At 37.6% G+C, this 18,670-nt stretch overlaps 1 protein-coding gene across 1 annotated transcript; it reads right to left on the minus strand.

Annotated features, from left to right (window-relative positions):
- Positions 1 to 308: 308 nt before the first annotated feature.
- Positions 309 to 15,146, minus strand: CRLF2 (cytokine receptor like factor 2). The gene is made up of 8 exons (XM_058827031.1): positions 15,071 to 15,146; positions 9,284 to 9,395; positions 8,389 to 8,561; positions 6,898 to 7,037; positions 5,969 to 6,131; positions 2,921 to 3,035; positions 1,793 to 1,877; positions 309 to 581 (listed from the first exon to the last, which is right to left on the minus strand). Exons 1-8 carry the CDS (start codon positions 15,144 to 15,146, stop codon positions 309 to 311), a joined length of 1,137 nt encoding a protein of 378 aa, XP_058683014.1.
- Positions 15,147 to 18,670: the final 3,524 nt, after the last annotated feature.

The following is an 18,670-nucleotide window of genomic DNA, read 5'->3' on the forward strand; positions in this document are numbered from 1 at the left end:
AGGACTTAATCTCAGTTCTGCTGACATATATTATGGAAGAGCTCCTGTGCTCTCCTGTCCATAGCAGGAAAATGGGGTTTAGGGATAAACCCCAATTAGAAGAACAAATCCTAATTATAAATTATCAGTTTTTTTCAAACACTTGAGTCTGCCCAAGATATCCTGTTGGGAAAGTACAGATCTGAAAACACAGCCGAGTGTCTTTCTTGATGTGAATCTTATCATGATAACTTTTTCTACTCAGTCACTCTCCCAAACTCATCAGCACTTTTATGGGATTTCCTAACACCTTCTGCATTATGCAGATTTTATAACATCACATACATGTCGTCATTCATTAAAATATGGAAGCCAGAAATAGGAGCTGCAGTGTTGGATGCCGGTATCAGGCAGGCAATCTCAGCTGCTTTGCCATCATTATTTTCAGTTGCTTCTGAAAAAGTGAAGATTTTTTCCAAAGGTCCCTGTTTGTCACTGTTCTTCTCATCTTCTTGCTGGCTTTCTGCCTCAGTGATTGACTCTGGTTCTTCATATTCCAGCTTGGTTTGCAACACCACATGATCATTTTTGTCTAGCCATTCCTAGAAAAATTAAAGTGTTGATGTTGGCAGAGATGTTAAAAGATCTGTTAAAAGAATCTTGGTTGTATAGATACCAATTACCAATTTTCCTTTCATATTGGCATCTTTCCAGGATAAGCCACAATGGAGAAGATGAAAAGGAAGCAATGTAGAGAAGCAGGACATAAAATAGCAGGACAGAAGGAAGAATGGCAAGAAAGCAGACAGGATTCCAGAACTGCATACAAACTCCTAGTTATTCTTGAGACCACATAAAATACATTTTGTATTTAATCAGGGGCCTTAGAAAACCTTGGATGTGTAAAATATCTGGTGTTCCCTCTTCAATAGACTCATGCTTTCTTTGACCCAAACCCTGACTTAATTTAATCCAGTTTAGATGAAGATTTAGGCAACATAGCATACCTGTATTAATGATTCAGTACTAATTTGAATTTGTATATTTTTTCTTCACTTTGAGTTTAAAGCTATCTTTTATATTAAAAAGCTTTCAGCTTGTCACTGAAAAATTATTACTGATTTTTGATATTCCATTTGGTTTGAAAATGTAAATATTTAACCTGTTTCCCATCTAGAGGAAGCTTACTAACAGTTAAGGTAAACACTAGTACAGCTAAAACAGAAAACTACACCACATAGGTGATGTCAGGGACTCATAAGGAGCATTAAGAAAACAAAAGCCAAAACTGTAGTCTATTCATTTGATAACCATTCCGTGTCTAAAAGTTCGTGAACGTGCACCTGTAAGGCTAAGAGAGAATGTTTCCTACTGTGACTGACACCTCCAAAGGTGTGAGTGCCATCACTGTGCCAGCACTCACACATTCAGAACTTCACAAAATAAGGGACAAGATCAGGTTGAGGCAAGCTCCCTGACCTGTCATTTGCAGGAAAGAATGCAAACACCACAATGTCGTTTCAATGGATATTGTGCCTCTCAACACCCTTAAATTCTTCTCCAGCTGTTTCTTGGTCTCTATAGCAAATGTCTTTTCACATTCCCAAAGCAGCACTGCGCTGATTTTATGAGCTCTGGCATTTGCTCTGTGGATCCTCTTGGTGATGCTGCACAAAGGGAAGGGTTTTGGGGCTTTTATCTTATGCTGGAGACTGCTTGTGGTTATGTCTGTGCAGAGCAAGAATCAGTAGCTACTTTCAAATAATTCTCAACATTGTGGAGTTTACAGCCCTGCTAAGAAGGTGATTTTTACCTGTAAGTTTCCATTATGATCATTGAAGAGATCAGCAAATGGATATTTTGGGTCTGGTATAGCAGGCAGGACTGACATCTGAACCCTGCAACAACAAAAAAATACAAATTGATGCTTTGTTATAGCACAGTTATTTATACAAAAATCTCCCTCAGCACAGTTCTGTACTCACAAATATATTTCACATGACAGTACTCTGTTCTTGATATCTTTTAAATGTGTTTTAAAGTCAAAAAACACTTATAACAGTCTGATAACACCATCAGGCTAAGAGAATTTTTTGATGAATTTCAACCCAGCCCCACTCTAGCAAAATCTAGACTGTACACAAACCTCCATCTAGTCAGCATGTGCCATTCTGCTCAATGCAGTAGTCAGAGCTTGCATTCTCTGGTTACCTTCCACTAGGCAGGGATGATGGTGTAGCAACCAGCTGTATTGGCTGACTTAGTGAACACAAATGTAAATATGTACCATAGAAGTGCAGGAGAAAAAAACTCAATTTATGAACTAAAAGGGTAAATAGAGCCACAAATACTTTCATCACTGAAAATATGTCAATTTTGGCACTATTTTCCCACAAAAAAACCCAAAATCTGGGGCCTTTGTGGATTTGTTTGTTGTTTGGTAGTCTTTTTGCATTTTTATTAATTGTAAATTCTAAACATGAACAGCATTATTCAACTACCAATCTAAATATTAGACTGGTAGTCTAATAGTCTTATTGAAGCTGAATGCACTTAAATTTACTTTATCCTACTGCAAACAAACATTTTGATTGATTAATGAATGATTAATGAAGGTTGAACAAAAGAATGTCCTTTCAGAAGAAGTAGCTAGAAAAACTGGCTTCTCAGGATTTAACTAGAATTCTAAAGAAAGAGAAAAGACAGAATATTATCCTGAAACATTGTCTTTTACCAGAATTGCTTCAGTTTTACAAATTAAAGGCCTGCGTGTTTGGAAGGCCAGGATGTATTATTCTGCAATTAAGCTACTGACTTCTACATCTTCACCATGACTTCATTAATCTCACAAGAATTTTTATTGCTAAGAGGCTTCATCCAGAATGATAACTCTATTTTCATGACATGGCTATTTAGTAGTATCCAATAAAACTATATTTACCTTTTCCATTTACACAGAAGAATCAGGAGGATAAGCATCATTAAGAGTACTGCCAGCGAACAACTTAAGACAATTACTCTTTTTGACTGAGGAGTTACATCATCATCACACGAATCTAAGAATAATCAAAAAGAATATGTCAAAAATATGTTTTTTAACTGTGAATTGTGAATGTTCCTAATCTTGCTAAAATGTTGACTTTTCTTTAAAAAAAAAAAAAAAAAAAAAAAAAAACAGAAAATTTTTAAGGACAAATAAGACAAGTTTAATTGTTTAATTGAGACTGAAAAGAAAATCTCTGCTTCCCCAAATCTTGTAACAAAATAAAATTGTGCTTTTATTTATCTAAATTGACCTGGTACAGGACAACAGAGGGGGCTTACAGGCAGTGTAGATGCATTATGAATGAATCAAGTATTTTTACTCACCTTCATCACGCGGCATTGACAGTGATAAAGCGACTTTGTGCTAAGATCTGTCTTACATCTACCTACTTACAATCACTAAGGCTGCAAATGCAAGTTTACATGTAGCCCAAATGTCTTATCTCCCAACAAAAAACAAACAAATAATCCCAGCTGCTGGGTTGCATGAAATAGAAATGCTCCTGAGCCCTTCAGGGAGAAAAAGAAATCTAAAGACTAAATTTCTAAAAAGAAATTTAAAGACTGAATTAAAGTCTTTAGAGTTAAAACTTTTAGAGTTAAAATCTTTAGAGAAACTTAAATATGTTAAGCCATAAGTATAGAGTATAAGTTTTAGTTTTAAGTAAGTTTTAATATAGCTTAAGTACCTTAAGTGCCTGTGTTAGTTAATGAAAAGCCTTATTACCCAGTTTAAAGTTCAGTGATAATACCCTTCACAGATTCAGCTTAGCTCTAGTCATAATGAAAATATAGTTTGCATTCTTAGAACAGATAAGATTACTCATGTAAGCAGATAATACCCTATACATAAGATTTAAGTAAAGAGAACATTGTTTTCACATGTTAGAATTAAGTTCGTATTGGTGTAAAAAATTTTGTTTTAGAAGTGTGTTTTTAGCTGATTGGATGATTTATGGATTTAATCCCCTGTATTGGAGATCAGAATCTCTCCATCCATCCATCCATCCATCCATCCATCCATCCATCCATCCATCCATCCATCCATCCATCCATCCATCCATCCATCCACCCATCCACCCATCCATCAATCTATCAGACCGAGGAAGAACAGCAGTTCCACCGTCACCAACTGCTTCTACAGCCCAGGACAACAGAGCTCCACGCTGAGAAAGCTGCTGCCCCGAACATGGGGACCTTATACCAGAGAGCTGCTGCTCAGAACTCAGGACTTTATGCCAAAACTTTTAGTAAGGACTTTAACTTTCTATACTCTTTGCCTTTGAGACTGACGCTTTTATACAATAAAAACCCTTCTAGCAACCATCAACTACTCATGTCTCTTTGAGACCTGGAAATATTCCTGTATTCCCCATTGAAACTTGACACCCAGCAAACGAAGAGCCAGCAAATCACAAAAGTTGATACCCAGAAAGTAACTAGTGGAAGGCTAACACCTAACATGCAAGTATATAAAATTAACGAATTTGTGCATTTTTCTGCATTCTCAGTGTTCTTCCTGCAGCTTTTGTAATGCAAACTCAAACCTCTGCCTCCTACTACTGGCCTTTTGGTCTCCACAAAAGTGCCAAATGCAGATGATTATTCATACAGGGACAACTGTCCAGCCTGTTCCACCTCCCTGCTCACTTTAGCTGCCAGGAAGCCACAAGTAAAATTGTCACTCCCCACTAAGTAAAGTCTTCAGAGTTTATGAAATTTCTTGAAGCTTTGTGTCTTCATCTGATTATAGATTTGGAGTCAATAACTCATTAAAATCCTGAAGGAAACTTTTCCCAGTGAAGGGGCTGTGTCAATATCGCTTCTGATCCAGGGGCACACAGAATGCCTTAAGCACTTTGTCTGCTGTGTTGTCCTTCCCTGCAGGTACCTGCTGACAGCTTCTGGTCAAATGGTTCAGGTAAGGCTGATAAGTTGTTTGCTCTCAGAGGTGCAGAGGAAGACATTGTCATTATTTCTTAAGGGCGTTTGCCAGCCACACTTGAGGATAAGCTTGCAGACTCACAATTTGCATAGTGGAGGAGTCTTCACTGTGGCCATGAGTGCACAGGCTATGGTCCAGGATTTCTTCCCAGCTTTGTGTGCATAGATTGCCTTCAAGCGAGATTGAAGTGCATTTCAAGTGAGCATTCAAGTGAGCCCATTGCATTTTAGAGAGCTCAGATCTTGTTACACTGGTCAACTGAGAGATTCATAATTCTGATAAAGCCTCATGGGGGGTATTTTGTGCTTAGGTAATATAAATGTGCTGGTATGGTGTACAATCTTTTTTTTTTTTTTTTTCCTACACAAAATCTGGAGTTTGGTTTTGATCTGCAGTAGGAATACTATTTACATTGATAATCTAATTAATGTCAGTCACCCTCAGTTAAATTCAACTGTCTGGTAGGAAAGCACTGCTGATAGTGGCTTTGCTTCCCCTCAATCTCTTTTTCCCCATCCTCCTCGTTTCGATCAATCCAATCCTTAAGCATCAAACTTCTGTGACCTGTGGTCCTGTAGTTCAGCTGAATCTACTTGCAAAACAAACTGCCTTCAAAAATTTGACACCAGAGATTTTCTCAGAGTTCATCTTTGATATCCAAATGTCATATATGGGCATCTCCCTTCAACACCCACACCTACAGAGCCCCCATGCATCACATCACTGTCACTGCAGGATCCTCCATGCTATTATAACACAAATAATAACACTTTGCTGATTAGGACATGAACTGATAGCTTCAGGGGGCATCAGAAACAAAGTGGACAAAGTTAAATTAAAGAGGCACAATTAAACATTCACATGAACTTTCTCTGATAACACGAGATAGAGAATAGTGCAACATTCATTTGCTACATGTCCTCAGCTTCTTTTGCAGTCACCCCTTCTTCTTTTGCACTTAGACTATTTTTATTTATAAAAATATATATTAGCTGTTACCTAATAATGTGCCATTCATCCAAAATGTTTCAGCTTCCCAGTCACTGCTGTATTTGACTACATTGCAGTATGGTACTAGCCTCCTCAGTCTGACCCGGAAAGAGTAGCACTTCCTTGGATCAAAGCCTTGCTCTCCAACACTGCAGCACTTTGAAGTTCTGGACTGAGAAAGAAGTTTTATCATTATTAATTCCGGTTTTCAAGACAGTGCTTCAAAGTGCTGCACTCAGTCATGATCACAGCTAGGACAAGGGATAGGCCAATGCAAAACCTCAGAACCAAATATTAACTTCTCTGAGTTTTGAGGAATTCTGTTTCTTGATTGACTTTTGACTATTCATATCCATTCCTTGTTGTATGGTATTGAGCTGAGGGTCCTAACAATCATTGTATAGTGCACTATGTTACAGTTGCATATTTACAATACACAAAGACACTCCAATCCACAAAATATTTACAAGTTAAATTTGAGAATAGAAAGGTTTAAGTTAGTGAAATAATAATAATATTTGGAAATACTTAACAGCTAATTTGAGAAGAAATAAAAATCCCGTGTAATTTATTTTTTATATACTATTTCAATAGTTTTGGTTTTTTTTTTCTTTCTTCTTTTCAGTAATCTGTTTTCTGTTTCTATCTTTCCAAACTCCTCTATTCTGAATGTAGGCTTTTCCCTTAGATTTCCCTCAGTTCTTAGGGAGCTGCCTTTAACTTGTAAATTATTTCTGGCATGGCAGAGACCCAGGGTTCTAAAAATCTAGATGTTTTCTTCTAGAAGCTATATTTGAAAATATAGGATGGGAGAAAATTTGGAAACAACAGTATTTTATATTCTATGGATATGCTACTTCCAGCTCCTTCTAGTGTTGATTAAAAATGTGATGTCCAACTGCTTTCAGTGTTGATTAAAAATATGACATACAACTCACTTGCCACTCTTTGTCAAACTTGCTTTTGTACTGAAGCTCAAGTCTCAAGCACCATGCATTTCTCTCTGGTTTATTACAGCTTACAGTAACAGTGTCCTCTTCCCAGAAGAAGGTCACATTTTCTGGTGGACTGGGCTTTACTAAGAAGAAGAGAAACAAATTTTGCTATGGCATCCTAAAAAGCACTTTACAGTTAAAATAATTTTTTCCTTCCTTGGCTCAATATTTCACTAGTAAGAGTAGTCAGAGAAAAAGTCACTCCAATAAGAGAGTGGCTTGCTCAAACAGATGCTCTCATGATCCTGTTTTCAGGACTGTACTGTGAAAAGTTCTTCCATGGATACAACCCAGAAAGAAAAGATAAGTACTATGATTGTCTTGAACTAAAATATTACACTTCTGTTATTCATTCTGTTATTCTGATTTTCTTATTGGAGGTTCTGCTTTTGCAGCTGACCTCCCTATTAAACATCAAAATGGAGCGTGACACCACGACACTGTTCACCATTTGAGATGCCACATTCAAAGGCAGTAACTCATGTCAGGAACCTATTGTAGCTACTTAAAGGAAGGACTTTGGTTTCCTCCCTGCAATCTATACAAAGAAACAAGCTTCCTCATGGGAAATGAAGTGACAAATTCAGTACTACAAAACCTCCAAGAGAGACTTTTGCAATTGCTGGAGGCTATGTGGGATATGGTGGGGTATCTGCAAAAGCCCTGGGCTATCTATGCACAGCTTAATCTGCCCCTCACTGTTTTCAGAGGGTCTGAAGACAACTCCATGGCTTGACCTACACAGCTGGTAAGTCTTCAGCAGTGTGAAATAAAGGGCTGAAAAGAGTGCTACCCGCTTTCTCAATCCTTCTAGTTGCCTTTTTGTATTTTGAAAACTCTGCCTTCCTAATTTAAAGACTTCAGTCTGATCCTTGATATTTGTCCTTTGTTATCTAAGAATTTTGAAATTAATTTTGTTATTGGTGGCTGTTTAATAGTCAAGACCATGCTGCAATTTTCCATAATTTAACAGATATTGCTAAAATTAGGAGATATAAAAGTATTCTCAAAGTTTGATGCCTTGACAGGTTTGTGTTTAATCTCTTTTGCTAAAACATTATCATTAAATTTGAAATATATTATGTTTTTCAGATAATTCTCCACTGTATAGCCTTTGTGTGATTTCTATTAGAAAAAAATCCCTACTTTTAATGATGTAGGTATGTGAAATTCCAGAAGCTTATATGTTTAGTATTTTCATTTGGATTTTGAAGCTGTATTTTGGGACAAATCTAACTGTCTTATGTTATCTCATTTGATTGCAGCTGCACACAAGCCTATGTAACAGCAGGGAACAAAAATCATGAAATAACTGTAGTTTTGTTTTGATGTGCACACTACATTAATAATATTTTATATGCCATATAACTGATTTCTTCTCAAACAAAGAGAACTGGAATTTCTGCCAAAGTAGTCATGATTTTTCATACTTACTGTAAAAATCAGCTTTTAATTTTTTAGAAAAAAGCTCTTCACTTCCGTTGCTGTTCCTGATAGAAATGGCAAGGGTAGGTCCTTCTGTCTTAAAAAGACATCCAGAATTATAATCTTGATCCAATAAATAGGTGGTACATGGCTTCCAGACTTTGTGCTTGCCTTCACCAAATCTGTAAATGAAATGATATTGGTAAATGGAAAACTTAACAATTAAAACAATTAATTAATTTTTATACTGCTCTCTCTTTTTTATTTCTTTTTTTCTTTTTTCAAATGCTACACCGATGAAAGTCTGAGCATGGTTTTTCTTGAAATGACAAATTTCACAGTGGTGTGAGGGAATTAATCACCCAAACTTCACCCAAATTCCAGCCTTCGGTTTTGATGCAGTCTGAAGTAATCAAGTTTCATTCATGCTGTTGTTTTCCAGTAAGAGAGTGACTTGCTCAAACAGATGCTCTCATGATCCTGTTTTCAGGACTGGACTGTGAAAAGTTCTTCCATGGATACAACCCAGAAAGAAAGGATAAGTACTATGATTGTCTTGAACTAAAATATTACACTTCTGTTATTCAGTAATGATGGTAGTTAATAAGGAAAATATACACACCTATGTGGAAAAAACACTTTCAGCGGTGTAATTAGCCTTAGCATTTAGCACAGTGATGGAAGAGGGACAAATCTTTCCTATCATGTCTGTTGTGACTGATTATTCACCAGGTTTATTGATTTGTACACTTCTGTAGATTGTGAATATAAACAGGTTTAATGCTGGATATTAACAAATGTTAGAAGCATTTATAGTTCACAGAAGACTCAAATGGACTTTAAGATTTCATTCTTCCTAAGTAAATCCTTTAACGAGAGAGGAATAGGCACTGACAATACTCACGTGTAAAAAAATGACACATTCTCATTATGGAAAAGCTCTCTTGTTGCCCATGTGATCTGCATCTTCTCATTGTTGAAGTTGATGATTGTGGTGTTGATGGCATTTTTCTCACCTGCTCAGGACATTTATGGAGAATACGATTTCAGGAGTGAGTATGAAAAGCGTCCCTTGACATTAGTAGGCAGTCAGTATTTCTAAGATATGTGTGCAATAGGCTCAGATGATCATAAAGTCAGAAGACATAAGAACATCCAAAATACAAGGAAATAGAGTAGAATAGCTTAGAGAGGTTTGAAATTAGAATTTCAAAATAATGAAATGAAGGCATGCACAGTGACATGAGAAAGAGATTTGGACACGTGGTCCTGGCACCAAAAAGTGTAGAGTGGGCCCTGTTGAGGCACTGAATAAGGCCTATACCTTGAGGACAACTTTTCCCAGAATACCTGCTGAGGAAAACTGTTTGGGAACTAACACTACAGGGAATGTCTGTGTAAACTGGCAGATGTTGGCTGTAAGAAACAAGGAACTAACACGGGAAATGCAGACCAGTCAAGACCCACTGAACACAGAGCAGATCAGCACAAGTAGATGTATTGCATATTTGATACCCATTCCACCCTAAATACAAGAACAACCATTTAACGTCCTTTGACTGCACGCAGGTATTATTTTCTCTCTGATCATCTCGTTACTGTTCTTGCTAGGGACACAGGATTCCACAATCAGACACTGAAGATAAACCTGACATTGAAGAAATGGAGAAATTAAGAAAGCAGAAGGATTAGAAATCTATTCTATATAAAAAAATATTTATTTTGCATTCTATAAGATGTGAAATTGTGTTTACTTGAGTGAATAAAGAGGAAGAAAATATATCAGCAAGAAACAATTTGAAGGTAAAATTTTCAGACTTTTCTGTCCAGCTGTGAAGTGTCTAACACTAAAAATCTTTGTTGGAATATTCCTGTCTAGAAGAAGAATAGAAGATTTTAGCTTTGATTGCTGTGTGCATTTTATGCTCCTCTGGACTTTTCAAGGGGTTTAAAATTTTAAAATATTTCTTTATGAGCTATTTATCATATCCAGCCATTCTGATTACTTCATGGGAATCAAGAATAACTATTCTCATGGTTGCTATTTGTTGCTCTGTAATCAACATGAAGAATGTGAGACATGGGTTCAAGTAAGAATTTTGCCTATTTTCACGCCTGTATCTGTGTTTTTGTGCTTTATGACTACTCTAATTAGAACATTTTTGTGGAAGTGTTTTTGTACTGTAACACATAGTCTTGTCAAAACCATTCAAGGCAGTTATGACAAAAATCCGGGACACACTGGGCCTGTACCTTCAGGTTTCCGCTATGTGAGTCATGCAGCTGTGGAAAAAAGATTCTGCTCTTATTCATGAAAAGGACTTGAAACTACCTCCTCCATCTTTTACCTCATGCCTGCAAGCTTGTTTTGTATTGTTTTCTCAAACAGAAAGTCTTGTTTACATGCTGAGGCAATACCAGAGGTGAAAAATCTTAAAAAGTGTAATAAAGTGGAGTTTATCCAGCCAGTTCTACCTACCTCTGTTGCAAAAAAGTACCTACAAAGGCTTCAAGCTCTTTGTAATTCCCTCCTGCAGGTCTAAGAGCAGGAGGGAATTACAAAGCTTTTATTTAGCTTTTTACTAAAGCCACTAAGAAATATCCAGGCAAAGTGCCTAATAGTGGATACTTGGTCTGTGATTGCATTAACACATTTTAATTTTTGTGGTCTACTTTAGCATGGTTGTGCTGTGCAGTGCACGGTGTAAGTGAAATTCTTTACTTCTTGGACTTCAATTTTCTATGAAAGTAGTTTAATGTATATTTAACGTGTATTAAGTGTATCATTGCATGTTCTCCATTCTTATTTAAAACAGACATCATAAAAAATCCTGAGATATTTAAAATATATACTTCCTACTTTTGGATAATTAGTCTGATTGCCTGTATTTTCACTTTGAGAAAGTGATCATGCTTCTAATGATCATGCCGCTAATGATCATGCTTCAATTATGAAAATAAGAGCAGGAAGAGTACTTGATTTCTTAATTACGTATTTTCAAGGGTAATTAATTTCAAAATTAATTTCTGATGTTGTTTCTATGTGTACAATAGTTGGACACAATGACAGAAAACAAAACACTCTTTGTAGGGCCTATTTTTGAATCTTCCACTAGACCAGGCTGCTCAGAGCTCCGTCCAACTTGGCCTCAAACAATTCCAAGGATGGGGCATCCACAGCTTCTTTGTGCAACCTGTCCCAATGCTTCACAACCCTCACAGTAAAGAATGTTTTCTTAATATCTAATCTAAATCCAGTCTTTCATTTTAAAGCCATCGCCCCTTTTCCTGTCACTGCAGCCCCTTACAGAAAGTCTCTTTCCATCACAATTGATCTGAGGTCTTCAGTCAACTTGGTCACAAGGGCTGTACAGGTACAGAATAAAAGAAGAGGGAAAAAATAGCTTACAACATAAATACAGAACACCATAACAGAGGCAAGGAGAGGAAAAGCTTGTTTTAAATAACTCAAAAAGGGAAAAACTGCAGTGCTAGGAGTTTCATCCCTCAAAGTTCAGGATGTTAAAACAATATTATAATGCTTATTCTTTGTGAATTAATTTTATCTTACTGGGCAGTATCAATAATTTTTTTTTTCTTTTTTTGCAAATTATATTTCTGGGGAAACTGTTAGAATTAAGAGGGATAGCACTGGTTCATTAATTGTGAGAGAGAGCACACAGAAATTGCTTACCCAAAATTCTTTTACACATCTGACAATAAATGTGCTGACAAAATATAGACTAATTTTACCTCTCAAATAAGTTATCTATGCTTGGGAAGCTCCTTGAATCTGTGACTAGATATCCTACAACCTGCCAGCAGAGAAGTAAAGATTTGGTAAAGCGTTAATTCAGAGATGAAGACTAAATCTTGGGTTTGGCAATGAACATTTTTTGTATGGCAAAGAGTATCAGTTTAACTCCAGTCCTGCAGTGATTTATCCATGAACCTGAGTAATTGACTTCAGCAGGATTGGTCAGATTGTATCAACTTAATATCATAAATAAATATATCTAAATCAGAACCTTTTTATGAAAAAAAATCCCTACGTATTATGAATTAAAATGCTGGGATTTTAACATAAAAGTATAAACTCCAACAACTGCAGTTATTTATGTACTAAAATGGAAAGCAATATATTATTAAATTCTTTAACAATAAATAGAAAGCTAATTGAAATGGAATAGAAATTATGATAAGCCATCTGGTGGTATATACATATTCTTTCCTGTGCTGTAATTTTAAAGAATTCCTTAAGAAATCAGCTTCAACATAATTAAGTAGGTATGTAGGACAGAATCTTACCAATCTTTTATCATTAAAGGCTTTGTTTTCAGAGCTTTAGTCAGAGAAATTTTCTTTTATGCTTCCTAATTTCATGAGTTTTGAAGCCTTTTTGAATGTAGTTTGAGTTGTATTTTTTGTAAATGTACAGTAGGTATTTGCATGTATCTTTTCAAATTATAGCATGTATATTTTGCATAATTTGAATTTCAACATGAAGGCATGCATAACCTAAGTGAGTTCCTTTAAAGTTTAGATTAAACTGACACCAAATTCTCTGGGGATATATACAGTTTATCTGAAATATGTTTTTTTCTTTTTGATGATGTTTCCCTTGCCATCGACTGAAAAAATGTTTGGTTTTAAGTAAGTATACACCTATACTTCTGCAGGCAGAGTAATTTTGTATCTTCTGTCAATGGAAAGACAACGACAACAGAGGAGACCATTTCTCTCCCTCTGTTTTTGATGGAATTTTTTGAGTTCAGCTGTGACATCACAGATCATTCTCAGCTGATATGTCAGCTTTCCCACAGTAATTACAAATATTTAAAGCCTTCTAATTATGATCCTGGAGGCATACAATACACCAAAGCAACACATTCATAAGTACCCCTTCTATTATAATAATGGATAGATGGAAAGGTCAAAAATGTTATGAGTAGGCAGTCCCTGGGCTAAAAGAGGGTAGCACAACTTTCTGTCAGAGGATGACCTGGTGGTCTACCCAGGTATGCAGCATACTGCAGTGCTGCAGGACACTGCAGGACCAGTGCACTGAAGAAAGAGTTTCAGGGAGAATTATCCAAGCCTACACTTTCCTTAAAACCAGACAGGTTTTTACCAGAACCGGTAAAGTTCTGCACAAGACTTGAACCTCACCTAATTCTTCTCAGGACAGAGAAGAATGGAAAATACCACTGTGGTGTGTGGAGAAAGTAGTTCTACAGGGAAAAAAAAAATTTCCTTGAATAAAAAATTATGCAGATACAATCACAAGAAAGAATATGAGCAAGTACTTTCCACTTCCATTCTATTTTTCAAAGTTTATTGCTGAGAAAAAATACTACTGAAAGGGAACATGTAAAAAGGTTAAATGTCATGGAACAAATTAAAAAAAAAAGAAAGAGAGAGACAGAATATCAATCTTCAAAGATAACAGAATGAAACATGTATGTACTGGAACAGTTGCAACCTCATTGATGCATAACAAAGAAAAACCACTTTTGATTTCCTTATACTGACAAAATCTGATAACTAACCACAGTGCACTGTACAGGATCTACTGGAGAACAAGACCCAGATCTGAACCTATAGTCTTTAGTTGCCCTTAGTACTACTGGTGGATGAAGGACAGTTTCATTTTTTTAACAGGAACAAACGTAGGCAGAAGTGCCATTTGTGCACAAGACTGCTGAACTGAACACATGGGTCAGAGAATGAATAGAAAACATCTTTTCAAGAAGACAAAGCAAGTGAAAGTTTTTTATAGACATTTTGAGACAAGGTATAATTCTTATAGCATAATTCTTAGAATCCACCACATAGAGTGCTTTGGAGTTTTTCTCAGAAAATCACTGATCATTGTCAGGCATCCCCACACTGCATAGAATAAGCATCACAATTCTAATTTTTGAATTTTGTTCCACAGAGACATGCCATCAGCACTGCATGGCTATAGATGATTGCCATCTCAGGGCAGGGAAGTCACCTTTTCTCACAGGACAGCCAGTGACTCACAGGGACAATTAACTCTGGGGAATCAGGTGGTGCACCATTATCAAAAATCATATTTACTATATGTTTGAGAGAACAGAGAGCTGACTTAGAGGTTGATAGAATGAGATCATCAAGAATTTATTCTTCTTTATAAAATAAATTACAGGCAACTTGTGGGAAATTAATTAGAGTGAAGATTAGATTTTTTTGATGTAGGTGTTGATCATTATGTTTGATTTCTCTAATGGCATTGCAGACAAATACCTAAAACAGAGATTTCTTAGGCAGCCAAACAATTGGTCTTTAATAATTTTACTGAGTAATAGTATTTTTATCTTGATGTTTTCTCAGGTGCAAAGTATTGCTGATCTTTTCCCACAGTGTTCATTCTTTCACAGTACTAAGTGCAGAAGCCTTACCTTGAATGTGTTTTATCCTTCTTTGTTCAGTGAAGGCTAGTCTTTTTTGGCTGCAATCTACTCTGTTAGAAAACTTTTATAGAAATCTGTTATTGTTTGTATTTTTAGGAGAACATTTTCATTTCTGCTGGATATTAATTTTTGTTTGGGTCAATCTTCTAATCAAAAAAACACTGAATATTGTAACACATGAAGTAGAAAATAAACAGAAATATTGCTAGCTGATATATCAATTTCTAAATAAATATATGGGAATTTGAACTTACCAGAAGATTGTGACTGAGAAGCCACAAAGTTGCGCAGTATGAAGATCATCAAATATGCTTGAAAGATGAGTCTCATGGTTAGAATGATACAACATTGACTGTGAAGAGATGCATAATCATAATCTCTGGATTTACTGTTTGATCACTTTATACCAGATGCTGGAGGGAAGTGGAGGAAATGACTACAGCAAATAAAAAAAATGGCTTATCTGTAGCTACAAACAAATCAGAAGTGCAGGGCCTTCTTCATACAATGTAAAAAAAAAAATTCTCAGAATATGAGTATCTCTTTTTCCAGCTTTATCTTCTTACAGCTGTATCAGTCAGAGGAGACTATAGCCCTGCTGCAAATGAGGATGAGGTAGCTGTGCAGAGGTGTGACCACACAGAATCACAGAATCAATCACAGAGTCACAGAACAGGCAAGGCTGGAAGGGACCACAGTGAGTTGTCTGTTCTAATCTCCCTGCTCAGGCAGGCTCATCACATGGCATAGGATTGTGTTCAGGTGATTCATGAATATCTCCAGTGAGGGGGACTCCACACCCTTTCTGGACAATCTGTTCCAGTGCTCGGTCACCATCACAGTAAAGTTCTTCTTCATATTCAGGTAGAATTTTCTGAGCATCAGTTTCAGCTCACTGCCTCTTGTCCTATTGCTTGGCACCCCAAGAAGAGCCTGGCTCCATCTGATCGGCACCATCCCTTCAGAGACTGACAGACATTTATGAAGTCTCCTCTCAACCATCTCTTCTCAAGGCTGAACAGGCCCAGCTCTCTCTGCCTTTCCTGTTGAGATGCTCCAGTCACCTTATCCTCTTTGTCACCCTCTGCTGGACCCTCTCCAGGAGATTAACATCTCTTGGGCTGGGGAGCCCAGAACTGCACACTCCAGACGGGACCTCACCAGGGCTGAGTAGAGGGGCAGGATCACCTCCCTCGACCTGCTGGCAACACTGTTCCTTAGGCATCCCTGGACACCACTGGCCTTAGTCCCAAGGACACACTGCTGGTCAGGGACAGCTTGTTGTCCTCCAGGACCCCCAGGTCCTTCTCCTCAGAGCTGCTCCGCAGCAGGTCAGCCCCAGCCTGTGCTGGTGCCCAGGGTTATTCCTCCCCAGGTGCAGGACCCTGCATTTGCCTTTGTTGAATGCCAGACAGTTCTTCTCTGGCCCTCTCTTCAAGCTGCCGAGGTCCTTCTGAAGGGCTGCACAGCCCTCTGGGGTATCGGCCACTCCTCCCGGCTTTGTGGCATCAGCAAACTTGTTGAGGAGATACTCTACCCCTTCATCCAAGTCATTGATAAATTAGTTGAACAATATTTGGCCTAGTATGGAACCCTGGGGAACACCACTAGTGACAGGCCTCCAACTAAACCCTGCACCATTGATTATGACCCTCTGGGATCTGCCATTCACACAGTTCTCAATTAGATGATTTTTTTCCTAGCTGGTCTTGAGCTTTTTCTCTGCTTGCATCAGAAAATGTACAGTAACCTTCTTCTCATGCAGGGGGCTCTCTTGGGCAGATGATCAAGTCAGTCATGGTGCATGTTAAGTGCCCTGGGCACACACATTATGCTGCCTGAGACCATTGAACTACATTTTGATGCAAATTTCTCAAGACTAGAAGCTTGTCTGTCATGCCTGGTACTAGGTATGGATGGCTGGGAGTACACCCAGAAGTGGTGCCATTAAGTTTTTTAGGCTTCTTTTCATTCCCCTTAGATCCCTACCTAAAATGTTCACTGTCAATTTTAACCCAGCAGCACCATTTGTCCAATGAGACATTTTCCAGCTTAGTCACATCATCAAAATCTGCGTGTCCCAAGGATACCCATTCAAATCTCAGTAACTCTTGGAAACCCCAGCACTACTGTCTGACATACATACAGTATTCTGTTAAGTGCCTGGTCCCTGCTTTGATCAAGTTCCTCCAGGGAGTTCCTGGAACTAAAGTAACAAGCAACACAAAAGTCAAATACTAAACTAGGTCATAGGTGATAGTTAATGGAAAGCTAATGTCACTCATGATTTCCACAGTCAGCATTGCAAAAGTCAGTGAGATAAACAAAGGCAAAGGTCCAGATTCCTCTGGTTCCTCAGGACATGGCAACTCCCATATGTCCTCATTTGGGTTAAAACCACATTTTTCTTCCAAAAAAAAAGTCTTATCAGTCCATAGAGAAGATGTGAGTGTGATGGAGCCAAATTTGTCCCTTTTTGTTTTTCACCAAGGTAAACTACACCGGACTGCAGAGCTCCTAAGGTAGCTCATTGTTAGGAGAGAAGGGATAGAGGAAGACAACAAACAAAGGAAAGATATCTAAAATACCTTCTGGATTATAATAATTTTTTTGATACACTACATCTAAAACAAGTTTGAATTCTCAAGCAAGAACACCACATTTTCACCTACCTTTTCTTTATACTGTGTATGTTTGTACCACAAGTAATTATCCCTCCCATAAGCCTTGTCTCCGTTTTCATATACTGAGGTCAAACAAAAATAAGTTAAAAAAAAAATCTCTCTTTTTACTTTTGGAACCCACACTGAGGGCTGAGGTCCTGGGGAATAAAAATGGCACCTGGGTCAAACAAACTGAGGTATATAGCTGAGGCAGTGTTGAGCTGGTTTTGTTATTGCTGAGAGAAATATTAGATTTAGCACTAGGGGGATATAGGGCTTTGGCACCTCCCACCTCCCCCCCACACAGGCAAATACTGGCCCAGAACCTGCCTTAGGTTCTGTTTACTGGAAGGCAGCTCTGATTACTTGATTTGATTTTTTTCAAATCCTAGTCCATGAACTGAAAAGCTGCAATTGATACCATAGGATCTGTTCTCCTGGAGGACTATTTCTGCCTGCCTGCAGGAGTGTGCTTGATTAACTTGCCCATGTCCTCTGGGTCATAACTCTCTAGAGGACAAGGACAGACCATTGTCACAATGTGGTCCCTTTTTGTGGTTCACACATAGTGCAGTGTTGCAAGATTCATCCTGCAACTTCATGCAGGAATAGGGAAAGCAAATGGTGAGGGTGAGGTGAAAAGTAGCAGCCAGGGCTTCTGATGCTGATTGGTGGAAGAGAAAATTCTTAGCAAGACACACAGAGGATGAGAACAATCCAAATAACGTATGCAAATTAAAATAAGCCCTTTTGACTTTATTTTTAATTTTGGATCAAACTGCACAAACAGATCTTGGCCCTCTGCCTGTTACTTTACCCACAGCAGCAGCTCTTGGGTGGCTGCACTTGCCAGCTGCAACTTTCAGCACTCTCACTAACTTTCATCAGTTTCCTTCCTCTATTTTTATTCCCCTTTCTATAATTTCATTAGTGATGTTAAATGGGTCTTGGATCACCACATAGTTCAGCAAAGCAAATTGTCCCAGTTTAGTTTTTTTCTTCATTTATAGCCGAAACAATCAATAGCCTGTAATTTTCCTTTATTGTTACTTATTTATTCATGGCCTTGCTCACAGCCTCTACATAAGGCCCTTAAAAATAGCAAGATTATCTCTTCCTGCAGAAATGACCCCTTTTAATTTTTAACATTAACAGGTTGTGATTTCAGCGTGCTTTGAGTGAGTGGGATAA

The sequence above is a fragment of the Poecile atricapillus genome, chromosome 1 (genome assembly GCF_030490865.1).
Source record: "Poecile atricapillus isolate bPoeAtr1 chromosome 1, bPoeAtr1.hap1, whole genome shotgun sequence".
Classification (NCBI taxonomy): Eukaryota; Metazoa; Chordata; class Aves; order Passeriformes; family Paridae; genus Poecile; species Poecile atricapillus.

Excerpts from the sequence above, each read along its gene's own strand:
- CRLF2 (XM_058827031.1), bottom strand. The coding sequence starts at position 15,146 with ATGAGACTCATCTTTCAAGCATATTTGATGATCTTCATACTGCGCAAC. Across the intron at positions 3,036-5,968 it reads GATGAATGGCACATTATTAG|ATTCGTGTGATGATGATGTA; the intron begins GTAACAGCTAAT and ends GATTATTCTTAG. Across the intron at positions 582-1,792 it reads ATCATAATGGAAACTTACAG|GAATGGCTAGACAAAAATGA; the intron begins GTAAAAATCACC and ends TAATTTTTCTAG.